The 13,599-nt window shown below is 40.7% G+C and overlaps 1 protein-coding gene across 3 annotated transcripts in view; it reads right to left on the reverse strand.

The window, feature by feature from the left end:
* The window catches only part of NFE2L2 (NFE2 like bZIP transcription factor 2), a 35,640-nt gene continuing 22,041 nt past the window's right edge, over positions 1–13,599 (reverse strand). For all 3 annotated transcript variants that reach the window (XM_082466717.1, XM_082466716.1, XM_082466718.1), the window contains exons 2-5: positions 3,727–3,993; positions 3,036–3,125; positions 2,157–2,348; positions 1–1,739 (exon numbers count right to left, since the gene is read on the reverse strand). In XM_082466717.1, the coding sequence (XP_082322843.1) occupies positions 492–1,739; positions 2,157–2,348; positions 3,036–3,125; positions 3,727–3,993 (1,797 nt within the window). In that variant the 3' untranslated portion in view covers positions 1–491. The remainder of the gene's footprint in view (positions 1,740–2,156; positions 2,349–3,035; positions 3,126–3,726; positions 3,994–13,599) is intronic.

The raw sequence follows: 13,599 nt of genomic DNA on the forward strand, positions 1-13,599 counted from the left end.
TTTAACGGTCATAATATTACTTTATTAGTACCAGCTTTTCAACTAAATTGTCTTTTGCCAGAGCTAAACAATTTAATATAAAAAATGCCATTTTTTTGTTCATACAGTATTTATTTAAAAAAGTACATAGTGGTTAGTTTTGCAACAATTTGCTTTTAGCCAGATGTATCATACAAATCTATGAAAGTAACAAATGAGATAAGAACAGTATAAATAAGGAGTTTTTGTAGTATTTACATGTATATAGAAACTAGCCCCAATGGTGTTTTAAGAAATTAAGTTTGCAGTTAAAGTGAAACTACTGATTCAGCATACTGATAACTTATTTTAATGCTTTTTGAAGTTTTATATTTTCTACACTAGTTTTGACTATAATTTTTGCATAGAATTTATATTTCTGCATTTCACATCACAGTAGGAGCTTTTAGTATAACAGTACAACAACAACAACAAAAACCCACTAGCTCAGAAAAGGTCAGATCTGCTCAAATCTAGTTTTTCTTAATATCTGGCTTCTTACTTTTGGGAACAAGGAATACATTGCCATCTCTCGTTTGCTGCAAGGAGTATTCACTTGGGGAATAAGGCTTTCCATCTTCATCACGTAGCATGCTGAAGACTTCAAGATACAAGGTGCTGAGTTGTTTTTTCAGTAGATGGAGGCTTTTGTCATTTTCTCCTTTTTCTTTGAGCAATTTTTCTTTTTCATCTTTTAAATGATCTAAATCTTGCTCCAGTTCCACTATATTTTCCAGTTTTCTTTTTCTGCAATTCTGAGCAGCCACTTTATTCTTACCCCTCCTACGTATATCTCTAATTAATGCAAGTTGAGCCTCGTTGAATTGCTCCTTGGACATCATTTCATTGAAGTCATCAACTGGGAGGTTAATGATTTTTTCTACAGGAAATGGGATATGGAGAGCTTTTGCCCGTAGCTCATCTCTCGTGAGATGAGCCTCCAAGCGGCTTGAATGTTTGTCTTTTGTGAATGGGGTTTTTCGATGACCAGGACTTACAGGCACTTCTTTCTTTGGTGTGTTTTCACACTGGGCATCACACACTGGAGCACTGTTCCTCCGAGACGATGACAAGGGTTGGACTGTATCCCCAGAAGGCCTTACTGGCTGTGTTTTAGGACCCTTCTGTTTGACACTTCCAGGGGAACTATCTATCTCTTCCATTTCAGAATCACTGAAGCCAAGCAGTGTGTCTCCATAGATGGAAGATTCCACTGAGTGTTCAGGTGATGCCATGCTGGGAGATGCCATGCTGGGACTTGTATTCAGTGATATGCCAGAGTCAGAATCATTGAATTCTGCTGTTGCACTTTCAGGGTGGTTTTGGTTGAAGGCTTTACAAAGTGATAGATCAGAGATATCAATGGGCCCGTTTAGAAGTTCAGAGAGTGACTGGCTTAAAGTGGCAGAGGAGGGCATGCTGTTGCTGGTACTGGGCTCTGCTATGAAAGCAGAATAAAATTCATCACCAAAATCTGTATTTACTGTGGCATTTGAATTTAATGAGTTCACTGTCAACTGGCTGGACTCTTCTGTGGAGAGGATGCTGCTGAAGGAATCCTCAAAAGCATTGAGAAAATGTGGACTGCAGTTACCTACTTCTTTTTCCAGTGAGGGGATTGATGGATAGAAATGATAATTGTTGTTAATTTCCGTCAGTTTGGTTTCTGGACTTGGAACCATGCTAGTCTCAGCCAGTCTGTCATTTTGAATATTAAGACACTGCGTGGAAAAGAAGTTTATACTATGTTAAGTCAAGGTTAAGCTATTTTTAATAGCTGATAATCCATATCTGATGGTAATCTCTCCCCACCCCCATTCACACCAGGCTCTTCTAGAATTCAGAGGTAATTCCCATTTCCAACAGATACTTATGCCTAAGCATATGTATTATTTTCAGAGTTCCCAGATCAGACTTCAGGTTTATAACCTGATCTGTCCCTCAAGACATCCAGTCCATTTAACTAACAAAAGTTCACTGAAGTGAGCATGGGCAGCTCTCGTGACTAATTTAAAAGCACCCTCCAATCCTTCCTATAAGTAGGTGGCATATAAATAATAAACAACTGGAATGACTAATTTAAAGGGACTGAATATAAAATAGCATCTTTGGTATTTATTATATTAGATCTTAGTTACCTGTAATTCTGGAATGGATAATAGCTCCTCCCAAACTTGCTCAATATCCTGCTGCATATCGTCTAAATCAGCAGTGGCTAACTGAAGGACAGCAGTTTCAGGTGACTGAGTCTGATTAGGAGCAATAAAGACTGGGCTGTCGATGTGGCTGGGAATATCAGGAACAAGTGATTGAAACGTAGCTGAAGAAACCTAAAATTGAGAAGGCATTTATCTACATGAATCTGCCACCAGCAGTGGATGGGTACGCTCCAAGGCCATCACAACATCTTAGACTGGAATTGGCTGCAGTTCTGTATTTCTCTACTTAAAATGGTGACTTACGACTCCTATTTCTATATAATGAAACAAATGTTTTTGTCCTGCCCAGCTGACTCCAAATTTATTCATTTACTAGCTTAATTGCTTTATCCTATGCATTTGAAGGTAAACTTCAAAATGGGTAAGAACAATCTTTAGAATTTAATTTGTATATATGTATGTAATACCTAGTATAGTGCTTCAGACAATAAACTTATTAAAATTGTTAACCGAACAAGTCTTGGTGTACTACCCAGCTTGCTTTTTACTCACCAAAATTTATTTCTAAGTACCTATAACAAAAGAGTTATAACTTGTTTCCACGGTTATGCTCACCCATCCCTCTGGCTATGCAGGAGTAAACGTTTTTGGTTTTGTATTATGTGGGGGAAGGAGGGGTGTTATTTTTTTGTTTTTTTTCAAATCATGAAGTTACCTATAGGCTAAGGTTTCCTTGGTAAAATTTGCTCCTGAAATAGTTTTTCATTTTTTTTTTTTAAATGGAGATACATCAAAGGGACCAATATACAATATGTTAGATATAGTTGTGGAGATTTGCTGTTAGCTAAATGTTAATACCTCATTGTCATCTACAAATGGGAATGTCTCTGCCAAAAGCTGCATGCAGTCATCGAAGTACAAATCATCTGGTTTGGGAATGTGGGCTACCTGCATAAAAGAGAAAGACACAGAGGAAGAAAAAAATTGTTCCGTGTTCATAAAATGTTTACAGTCTAGTTAGTCAAACATTTCTCTTGTTTCAGAAGTCAGTTTAGTATAGTAAAGAGCACAGAATCAAACCAGACTATCTAGTTTCAAATCTTGGCCCCCGCCCCCCAATTTACTGCCCAGTTTCTGGGCAAGTTATTTAACCTCTTTGGGCTTCAACTGCTCATCTGTAGATAAAGTAGGATAATGGTAATTAACTCATATAATTGTTGTGTTGATTAAATCAGTCAATATTTCAAGTACTTTAGTAGAACAGTACCTGTCACAATACATGAATAATCCCTACTACAACAGTCCTACTACTGTCACTACTGTTGCAGCTGTTTGATCCTTATAATTACATAATGTTTTTATAGCTTACAAAGCTCTTCCATGTAATTTATGTCCTCCTAATCCTTACACTCTGAGGTAAGTCAGTCAGGCACTGAACTCATCAGTAGGCTGAGGTTGGGAAGTTGACTTAATAAGATCATGAAGTAAAAGGCAAAGCAGGAACTCAAATCCAGATGTTTTACCTTCCCAAGAACTGAGTACCCTGTACCTGGGAGTAGTTGGCAGATCCACTGGTTTCCGACGGGATGTGTTGTGCTGGCTGAACCGGGAGGAATTCACCTGTCTCTTCATCTAGTTGTAACTGAGCGAAAAAGGCTTTCTCTTGCTCCTTTTGCAGTTGTTCTTGTCTTTCCTTTTCAAGTTTTTTCTGTTTTTCCAGCTCATGCTCCTTCCGTCGTTGACTGAAGTCAAATACTTCTCGACTTACCCCGAGATCTATATCTTGCCTCCAAAGTATGTCAATCAAATCCATGTCCTATGTTTAAAACAAAAAAGGAAGGAGAGAGACCATGGTTAAAATGGTTTTAAAACGGCAGATACCACATAATTTACGTTATGCCATTGCTGATGGTGGGGGGTAGGGAGATTACAAATAAAATCTGAATGGGAACACAGATCCAATGTTCTGGAAGGGCACAGTTAATTCTATTCAACATATGTATCTTTTTTTTGTAAATCACCTACAAATAGCTATCCAATGTAATCACTTATTACTTGGATTATTAACTATTTGGGTGATGGTAGAGGTCACTAACAACAAAGTAACAAATGTTGCACATTAACATTCTTGAATTAAAAGAAATCCCACACTTGTCTAATGGAATAGAGAAATTAGAGCAAGCACTCCAAGCCAAGAAGCCAAGAAGTGGAGTTTGGAAAACATGATTGAGTATGTGGAATTTTTCCCTAAACTTGATTAGCAAATACCAGTTTACAGGGGGAAAAAAAACCCCAAGTTAAACTGTCAACCTAGCAGTTGTGAAATATCACCTTTCTTTCGGGCTTTCCTACAGTGGATTATCTTTTCCCCATCATTTCTCACTACTTCTGTGTCTGTGGTTACTTATTAAAACAGTTTCCTCTTTTTTTTTTTTTTAAATTAATTAATTAATTTATGGCTGTGTTGGGTCTTCATTTCTGTGCGAGGGCTTTCTCCAGTTGCGGCAAGCGGGGGCCACTCTTCGTTGCGGTGCGCGGGCCTCTCACTATCGCGGCCTCTCTTGTTGCGGAGCACAGGCTCCAGACGCGCAGGCTCAGCAGTTGTGGCTCACGGGCCTAATTGCTCCGCGGCATGTGGGATCTTCCCAGACCAGGGCTCGAACCCGTGTCCCCTGCATTGGCAGGCAGATTCTCAACCACTGCGCCACCAGGGAAGCCCCCCCCCTTTTTTTTTTATAAATTTATTTTATTTATTTATTTTTGGCTGAGTTGGGTCTTCGTTGCTGCATGCGGGCTCTCTCTAGTTGCGGTGAGCGGGGGCTACTCTTCGTTGCAGTGCGCGGGCTGCTCATTGCGGTGGCTTCTCGTTGCGGAGCACGGGCTATAGGTGCATAGGCTTCAGTAAATGCGGCACACGGGCTCAGTAGTTGTGGCTCATGGGCTTAGTTGCTCTGCGGCATGTGGGATCTTCCTGGACCAGGGATCAAACCCGTGTCCCCTGCACTGGCAGGCGGATTCTCAACCACTGCGCCACCAGGGAAGCCCCAAAACAGTTTCCTCTTGACTTGAGTTTTAGCTCCTGAGGTATGAACAAATTAGTAAATTCAAGTCCTAGCGAATGGTAATCTTGTGTGGGTGAAGCAAGAGATTGCCAAAAGAACTGGGAAAGGGGTAGTGCCCACTAGGCTCACTCCCGAGAAATCATAAATAACCCTCTTAATAACACAAACCAAAAAAATGTGGCTCTAGGGAAGGATGGAAAGTAATACGTTCTAAGATATGGGGAGAATTGTACAATGAGGGAATGGTTATTCTGATTTATATTACAAGGCTAGGCTTAGGTTACCATGTCCATATTTTCCTAACCACAAATGTGTCAAAAGCAATTTTTCTGATTTACAACTTTAGTTTTTGTAAAAGTCTGAACAGGTAGGAAATGTAAATCAGTTTCCATTTAACAAATCATCTATGTTGAAAATAATGAGATGGAGACTGGAAAAATTGAGAGAGAAAGGGAATTGGGATCTGAAGGCCAGCAGACACAGTGTGCACAGACATCAAACTTTGTATTGCGGTTCGGACAACAGCTGGCAGCACTGGGCTGCCCAGTGCATTTACGGCTCTACTACTGTCAGCCTCCAAAGGACAAAAAACAATGTGGCTGTTGCTTCACTGAGCAGTCAGGCTATTTCACCCAACAAAGTACAAGCACAGACCAGCCAGCCTAGAGGCAGCCCAGCTAACTGGATAGTAGAGGCCACCTCTAGCCTTGACTGAAAGTTGGTGTTAGAATCTTAAATGCTATGAAACCCTGCTCATGAGGTTCATTATTCTAGCTTTGAACAGTATAACTTGTAGTACAAAGCACACACAGTAGGTATAATTAGAGCAGTATCTGTAGCTCTTCAGAACTGGCTAGGGTATACCTGTTTGTAAGCCAACATCTATTAAGGGCTTTCTATATATGCCAAGCATTGTTCTAAGTACTTCAGATATACACAAACCAACCCTCAAAACCACATACAGAGAACATGTATCCCTATTTTACAGATAAGTATATTGAAGCTTAGAAAGAAGACGTACTACGAGAAAGTGCCAGAACAGGGATATATACCCAGGCATGAGTACAATATGAGTCAATCTTGGACTCCTGATTTTTAACCACTAGCCCACACTAAAAACATGAAGTCTGATCATTGGACAGTGGTTCCTAAGTGGGGCAGGAAATAAAATCCATTGTTGTACATGTAGACTTTGCCTTGACGTATTGGTGGTGGGAAGAAGTGGCCACCACCACTTTAGAAGACTGGATTGAGCAAATGTCACCTGGATTATTTTCCTGGCCATAAGCAACAAAATAGAAATCGTAGAGCATTCCGTCATACGTGGCTATCTTCTCAGGGGGCTCCCCACTAAAATAAAACATGAGAATTTCCATTTTAAAAATAATTTGTTTCCACTTTAATAGACATGTTTACACAAAGGTCATGTGAAAAGAGAAAGGCCCAATGTATAGAGAAACCTACTTTAAAATTCTAATTAGGTTGGGCCATATCTTCTGGGGGAATCTAGCTACAGCTGAGTATCCTGTCTGGGCCATTCTCCAAACTGGAGCTAACGACCAAGGCGCTAAGGAGACGTTCAGGGTGTTCACTGCTACTAAATGCTAGCACAAAAATTAAGGAAATGCATACTCAGGCTATCTCAAATTGAACTCTAGTTTCTCTATAAAATAAGCAGTACCTGTTGCCACCTCTCAAAAACTGACACAGAAAGTGCATTGAGCTCTTCAGAAGGTCAACAATAGAGAAACGCAAATACTTGTCCCTGCACCTGGGGGTCACTCGGCCACATCTGCCCTCACTTCCCCAGACTGCCCTAGGCCTGGGGCTTCTCCTTGTTAAGAGATCCCAGGATAAAAACCAGTACTCAGTTTTGACTTTTTCATAAAAGAACTGAAAGAGCACTGAAGAATTTATGTTGGAAACACCTCACAAATATGACTAGTCCAAAGTATTCCTAGAACCCAGAACTATGGGTGGGAGTAAACTTTCTAATGTAATTTACTCTAAAATTGTCAGTGGCAGTCAAACCAAGAGTTGATACAACTCTGTTCTTTCCTTTTCCCCCCCTTTCTTCCCCATCAGATGAGATGTCTTGAGTGGGTTTAGGTGTTTTAGCTATAAATTTAGTATAATTGTTCCATCCTACCCCTACCATACAGATGTTGGCGGATCAAATGAAATGTGGAAGAAATTTCTCTATAAACTATATGTAAGTGTTGTTATTGCATCCCAACAAGAAGTAGGATGGGCCCTACTACTTGCTGTAAGTGAGACCAAGCTCCAGGCCAAAGGATAATAATGAAGTTACAGACCGAACTGTAGTGGGAGCCTTGAAACAACACTCAGCCATGAAGCTACTTGGTTCCTCCTCAGGGAAGGTCTGAAATTGACCACTAGGCACGTGCATCGTGTGTTGTAAATAAAAGTAAATAACATACACTTTTATGTACACACGCAACACCCTCTCAATTCCTGACATGACTACCCTTCAATGCACAGCGCCAAACCAACTCAGTGTTTTAAAATTTCCCATAACATAATTAGCCAAGGACACCTTGACGGGTCCTCATCAACAAACAGGAAAAATAAAACACAAAATGTCATTTGGATCAGCTCTTGAGCACCTGTTCTTGTTATCTGATCTGAAACAATGCTGGACCCTGGGAGGTGGAGGGGCTCCTACAGCCAGAGCTGACTGTCTCCACCAGGAATGCCACCAAAAGATGTTTCAAGTGACAACATCTAATTGTTCTTAATGAAGGCTGGGCAGCCTTCAGTGAGATAATATACCAAAACAGGTTTCAAAGTGTTCTCAGAGGTTTTCATTTTTAAGTTTATTTTTATATAATGTTGAATCTTGCCATGCGAGGTCTCTGAAAGAAAACATCTGCTTAAAAAAAAAAAGCTGAGTTTTAACCACTTTGAATTCCTTTAAAACAGATGTTCTGATCAAATTCAGAATGCAGTAACAAGGGGTTGCTTGTCATGGCCTTGATATATCATATACTGTGTTACTCAGATTTTCACATAAGGTTTGGAAGAAAAAACCTGCAGCGATTTGATATTGCATGAAATATTCAAAGCTTTATGTTGAAAATGAGAACAGCAGAAGTTTGTTGACCCACGACTCACTGGTGGGGAGCCCTGCAGGCCCAGGACTGTGTTCTGTGCTGACCTCAGGCAGTGAGCTGTCTTGAAGGAGCCCCGTGACTGGGCACATGACTTACTCCACAAATGACCCATCTCTCTGCAAAATTCCCGAACCATCTAAGAGGAAATAGTTGGGGTGGTGCCCATAACAAACAAGAGCATGACAACGGACACTGTGGAAGGAAAATGCCAGAGGGAGAACTAAACTGCTCTCCCACACTTCAACCTGAGGCACTGAGGAAGCATGGCTGCCCTGCAAGAGGGCAGATAAAAAGGGTCTGGGGAGGGAGAGGAAATGTATGGCATTTCAACAGGTATTTCGTTAAGCTTCCCAAGGGCAACACAGGCACTGGCTGTGAGCCTTCACATGCCATATGGAGCAAATGCCGTCTGCCATACTTGGTGTCTGAATTTTTGTTGTTGCTGTCCTTTTGCAATTCCTGAGTGTATTCCACGTTATGTTGCTAGCTTGGCTTCGACAAAATAAGACAATTTAATAAGAAACGTAAATGTTTGACAATTCACGTTAAATCACCATCTGGCCCAATGGAAACAGTCATATTGAAAATGTTTCTCTCTCTATATATATATCCTCATTTGCCATCTGGGTAATCTGTTACACGTTTTATGGGAAATCTGAAGTTGGACTATTAACTCGTACCACTTTAAAACAAATGTCTTTGTTCCAGGATAAAAAGAAGAAAGCCCTTGAACACAGAATCCCATAATAATATGTCTTTTGCAAGCCAATTTTAGTGCTTTGAACAAACAAGCATTTATCATGCTCAGATGATCCCCCAAAATCAGAAAAGATAAAGCAAAGATATCATGATCTCTTCCTAAATTAAAGCAATTCAGTAAACTAAGGCTTTAGAAAAGTATCTGAAATGAAAAATAAAATGGTTTTTATTATATACATTCAAATGTATAAATGAAGCTTGCACCTCCCAACCCCTTTCCCTACCTTCCCTCTCCCATCCTGTTTTGTCCAGAGGATGACAGGAAGGTGGTGGGAGGTTTCTTCTAAAAACAAATTTCACCAATAAACTGTTTTTTAAAAAATTGCACAGATAACTTTGTAAACAAACAATGAAAACTGATCCTCACTTCCAATTTTACAGTATAAGTGTTAAGACAATGTCTCAAGTGATTCCTTTTTCAAAAATTTATTTTATTTTATTTTTTTTACATCTTTATTGGAGTATAATTGCTTTATACAGATTCCTTCTTAAAATCATGTATTTCCATTAAGAAAATAATAAATCTTCTTTTAAAGTTTATTCTCCTGAGATCGATCTCTCCATCCAAATATTAACTACTGGCATTCAGAGTCTAAATTACACCTGGTAATGCTTTTCTTTCATACATTTCAGTCTTTATATTATGCCCAGGTGGTTATATTATTCACCTAAAAGCTAAATCTGGTTTAATATTTTTTTCCATAGAAGCTGCTCAAATATTTTTGGGCAAAACCAGATGGAACATGAATCTCATCCTGCCATCCGTTAGAGTATAAACCAAAGAGCTATAGGAAAGTACAAAAACAACTGAGGGCATGCTCGAATTCTGAAGAATTGACTGAACAACAAAGATCTCCTTGATTCACAAGGTTCTACTCTGCAGTCACAAACCTTACTCCTAAAGTAAAATGACACCAAGCAGGTAGGTGTGTTTTTAAAATACATCTCACTGATGACTATTCTATTTCATAAATATTTATCTGCCTATTTACTTCTCTCCTGCTTCATTACAAGAAGATACACAAGACAAGGCCAGTTGTTTTCTCAGACTTCTAGAGAAGGCAGATGAGATGACAGGTTATTCTCTATAGTCTGCCCACATTCAGGTACTTTTGAGTCTACTGGACTGATGTGCTAACTTCTGAATATACTGCTGTAATAATTATCGAGCAGGTGATAAAAAACAAAGATCACAAAAAAACATTTATATAGAATCACAGAATGTTAGAGATGGAAGGGGACTTACAGCCACCTAGGCCAAGTGTAAATGTCACTGGGTTAATTTGTGTTAACTATAGCTCCATTTTTAAAAATAACTGGCCTAGCAACCAGTTTCTATGTCAGCAGACTCCTAATAGGTAACAGTTACCACTAATCCAAGTTTTCCTTCTAGAGAAAACTTACCAGGGATTATTTCCTCAACTTCAATAACTAGCAATTTTTTTTGTTTTGCTTTGTTTTTTAATTTATTTTTATTGGAGTATAGTTGCTTTACAATGTTAGTTTCTGCTGTACAGCAAAGTCAATCAGCTATAAGTATACATATATCCCCTCCTTTTTGGATTTCCTTCCCATTTAGGTCACCACAGAGCACTGAGTAGAGTTCCCTGTGCTATACAGTAGGTTCTCATTAAAATAACTAGCAATTTTTAACAGCATAAAAAATCTTAAACACACATCAAGATATGAATTATTCAACAAGTTAAAACTCTAGGGACTTTCCTGGTGGCGCAGTGGTCAAGAATCCGCCTGCCAATGCAGGGGACACGGGTTTGAGCCCTGGGCCGGTAAGATCCCACATGCCGTGGAGCAACTAAGCCCGTGCACCACAGCTACTGAGCCTGCGCTCTAAAGCCCGCGAGCCACAACTACTGAGCCCGCACACCTAGAGCCTGTGCTCCACAACAAGAGAAGCCACTGCAATGAGAAGCCCGTGCACCACAACAAAGAGTAGCCCCCGCTCGCCACAACTAGAGAAAGCCCGAGCGCAGTAACGAAGACCCAACGCAGCCAAAAAAATAAAAAGAAACAAACTCTAGATCACAAATTTGCTATTCCCTGGATCACAGATGCATCCTTCTACCCTTTTGTCTTTCAGCTAAAAAATGGTCCAGTTTCCTCACAGTCCAGCTTGTTACTGTGTACAGACATTTTCATGGGCTGCTTCCTGTTCACAAACAAGTTTCTCAGCAATGACTCAATCTAAGAAATGTGATCCAGCCAGTTTACTGGAACTCTCACCCATTACGCTTGTCTGTACACTGTAAAGCATGATGCAAAGATAAAAGCAAAACTGAAAAGTGAATAGAATAGGAACTTGGACTATTTATTTTCTCAAGAGGCACATATGTGTTTGGCCAAAAAGAAATCATAAAGGACAGTTAATTTCCAAAATAGCAGGTGATGCCACTGCTACGAAAAGTGGATGGATCCAACTTTCCCACGGGAAGTTTCATACCTGGATGCCAGCAGAGTTAACTTCTGGTTGTTTGCATTTAAGCAGGATGCTGCTGCTGGGCCTCAATCAAAGAGCTTATGCAAGGGTCAGTCACTATGTCAAGAGAATGGCTTGGTTAGATAAGCAAACTTCAGGACATATTTTTTCTCATCTCTTCCCCGTTTTTGAACAAGCCATGAATGTATTCAGTCCTGGATGTTGTCCTCCACACATGAAAGGAACTTTGTGACTAGGTCTTCCATCACTATTAGAATGAGTCTACAGGAAAACATACACACCCATCTTACCAATATAACCTTCAGGAGCATTGGCTCTAACTCCCTAACTCACTTTACCTAACATACACTGAAATTAACCTAGCGTGGACTAACCAGGTCGTCAGATATCTACCTTGGCTCAAACAGCCCTGTTTGCTCGCCCTCCTGCCCCCTCCTCCTAAAGGGCAGCCCCCATGAGGGACGGCAGTACCCCAGCACACTGGAACTACTGGGGCTGTTTACTGCTACTTCTGAACTTCCTCAGTGATCCTTCACCCTCTGTGGATCCTGCATTTGTAAACAGAAATTATTTATTTCAATCTTAAAGCTCCTTTTCAGATTTAACTGCCTACAATTAAGCTTTAAAAGCTAAGAACTGGGACAGTCACCAAGGCTTGCTGTTTCTTGCCGCTAGCCGAAGACCTGTGTGCCTGTGCTGGTGGTGGCAGTGATGAATTTTAGATACATATGTATTATATATTGTAATATAGAAAGACTCTAAAACACTTAAGATTTTTTTCTTTTTCTTTTTTGTGCATCCTGTTAAAATACTTTCCAAAGGGGGGGGTCTTTAATTTCTTTTTTAGTGTGAGCTTTTTTGAGTATGAAATATTTCATACTAATAGCTAAAAGACCACTTCAGAATGGTGATAGTTATAATAAAGGTGGTGGTCAAGATTAACAAGATTTACTGTCCATACTACCCTAAATGGATCATTAATCCAGCAACCCATCTACTACATACATATAGCTCGCCATTCAGGTGCCAGGAACTGCACTAGGTGCTGGGGACACAGAGATAAACAGGGGACAGTCTCTGATCTCAGTTTAGAGACTCAAGGAGAAACATGTAGGAGCCAAGGCAGCACAGAGGAAGTGTCACTAAACTGCACAGAAAGACCTCACAGGAGTGACAACTGACTTAAGTACGCCGGTCACAACTGCATGAACATCCCACCCGCTTAAACAAAGGGTAAGCCGGGTTTTTCCAAACGTCTAGTCCACATGACTATCTGAAAGCAAAGGAGGTTCTGGAGTGGAGAACACAAACGACCCAACTCCACTCACTCTGCTTTCTTGGTCTCCCCTCTTGGTGGCAGCAATCCCCCCCCGACTCCCCGTTTCCCCCCAGAGGCTCAGATCCTCCAGCACGAGGAAAATTCTCAGAGACTTCCTCCTCGCATGTGGACTTTTCGGTCAGTATGACTCATCTCAGCTGAGATGGGAATTACTGCTAACGCCATACTGTCACAGAATGCTGCGACTGGAGGGGCCCAGAGGATGCACAGCCCCTTCCATTTTTCAAATAGGGAAACAGGTCTAGAGGATGAAATGACTTGCCCCAAGGTCAGAGGTCAAGGATTCCAAAACTACTATGGTCTACTTTTCTAATTTTACAAATCCTGCCAAGTTATTTGGCAGAGGGGGAAAAAGATACATTTTTGCTTCACTGTTTCAATTTGCACCTCTGGCTCCAGCTTGCCAGTCTGCAGGTGCCTCACAGCTTATTTGAGCTGACATTTGCAGAGCACTTCATGGATTGCAGGGGTGTTCACTGCAGAGCAAGGGGGAGGTGGCTTATCTTCATCTACGAATGAGCACAATTAGGCTTTGGGCCTCGAGCATCCCTGCTCCAAATTGCATGCTTGGCACGTGGCAGAGCCAGGACCCCAACCAAGAACTGATTCCGAGCCTGTGGGCTCTTCCCGCCACTGCAGGACAAAGGCTGCAAACTGCTTTAGCCCCAGGTGG

The sequence above is a fragment of the Balaenoptera physalus genome (assembly GCF_965194825.1).
Source record: "Balaenoptera physalus genome assembly, chromosome: 6".
Lineage (NCBI taxonomy): Eukaryota > Metazoa > Chordata > Mammalia > Artiodactyla > Balaenopteridae > Balaenoptera > Balaenoptera physalus.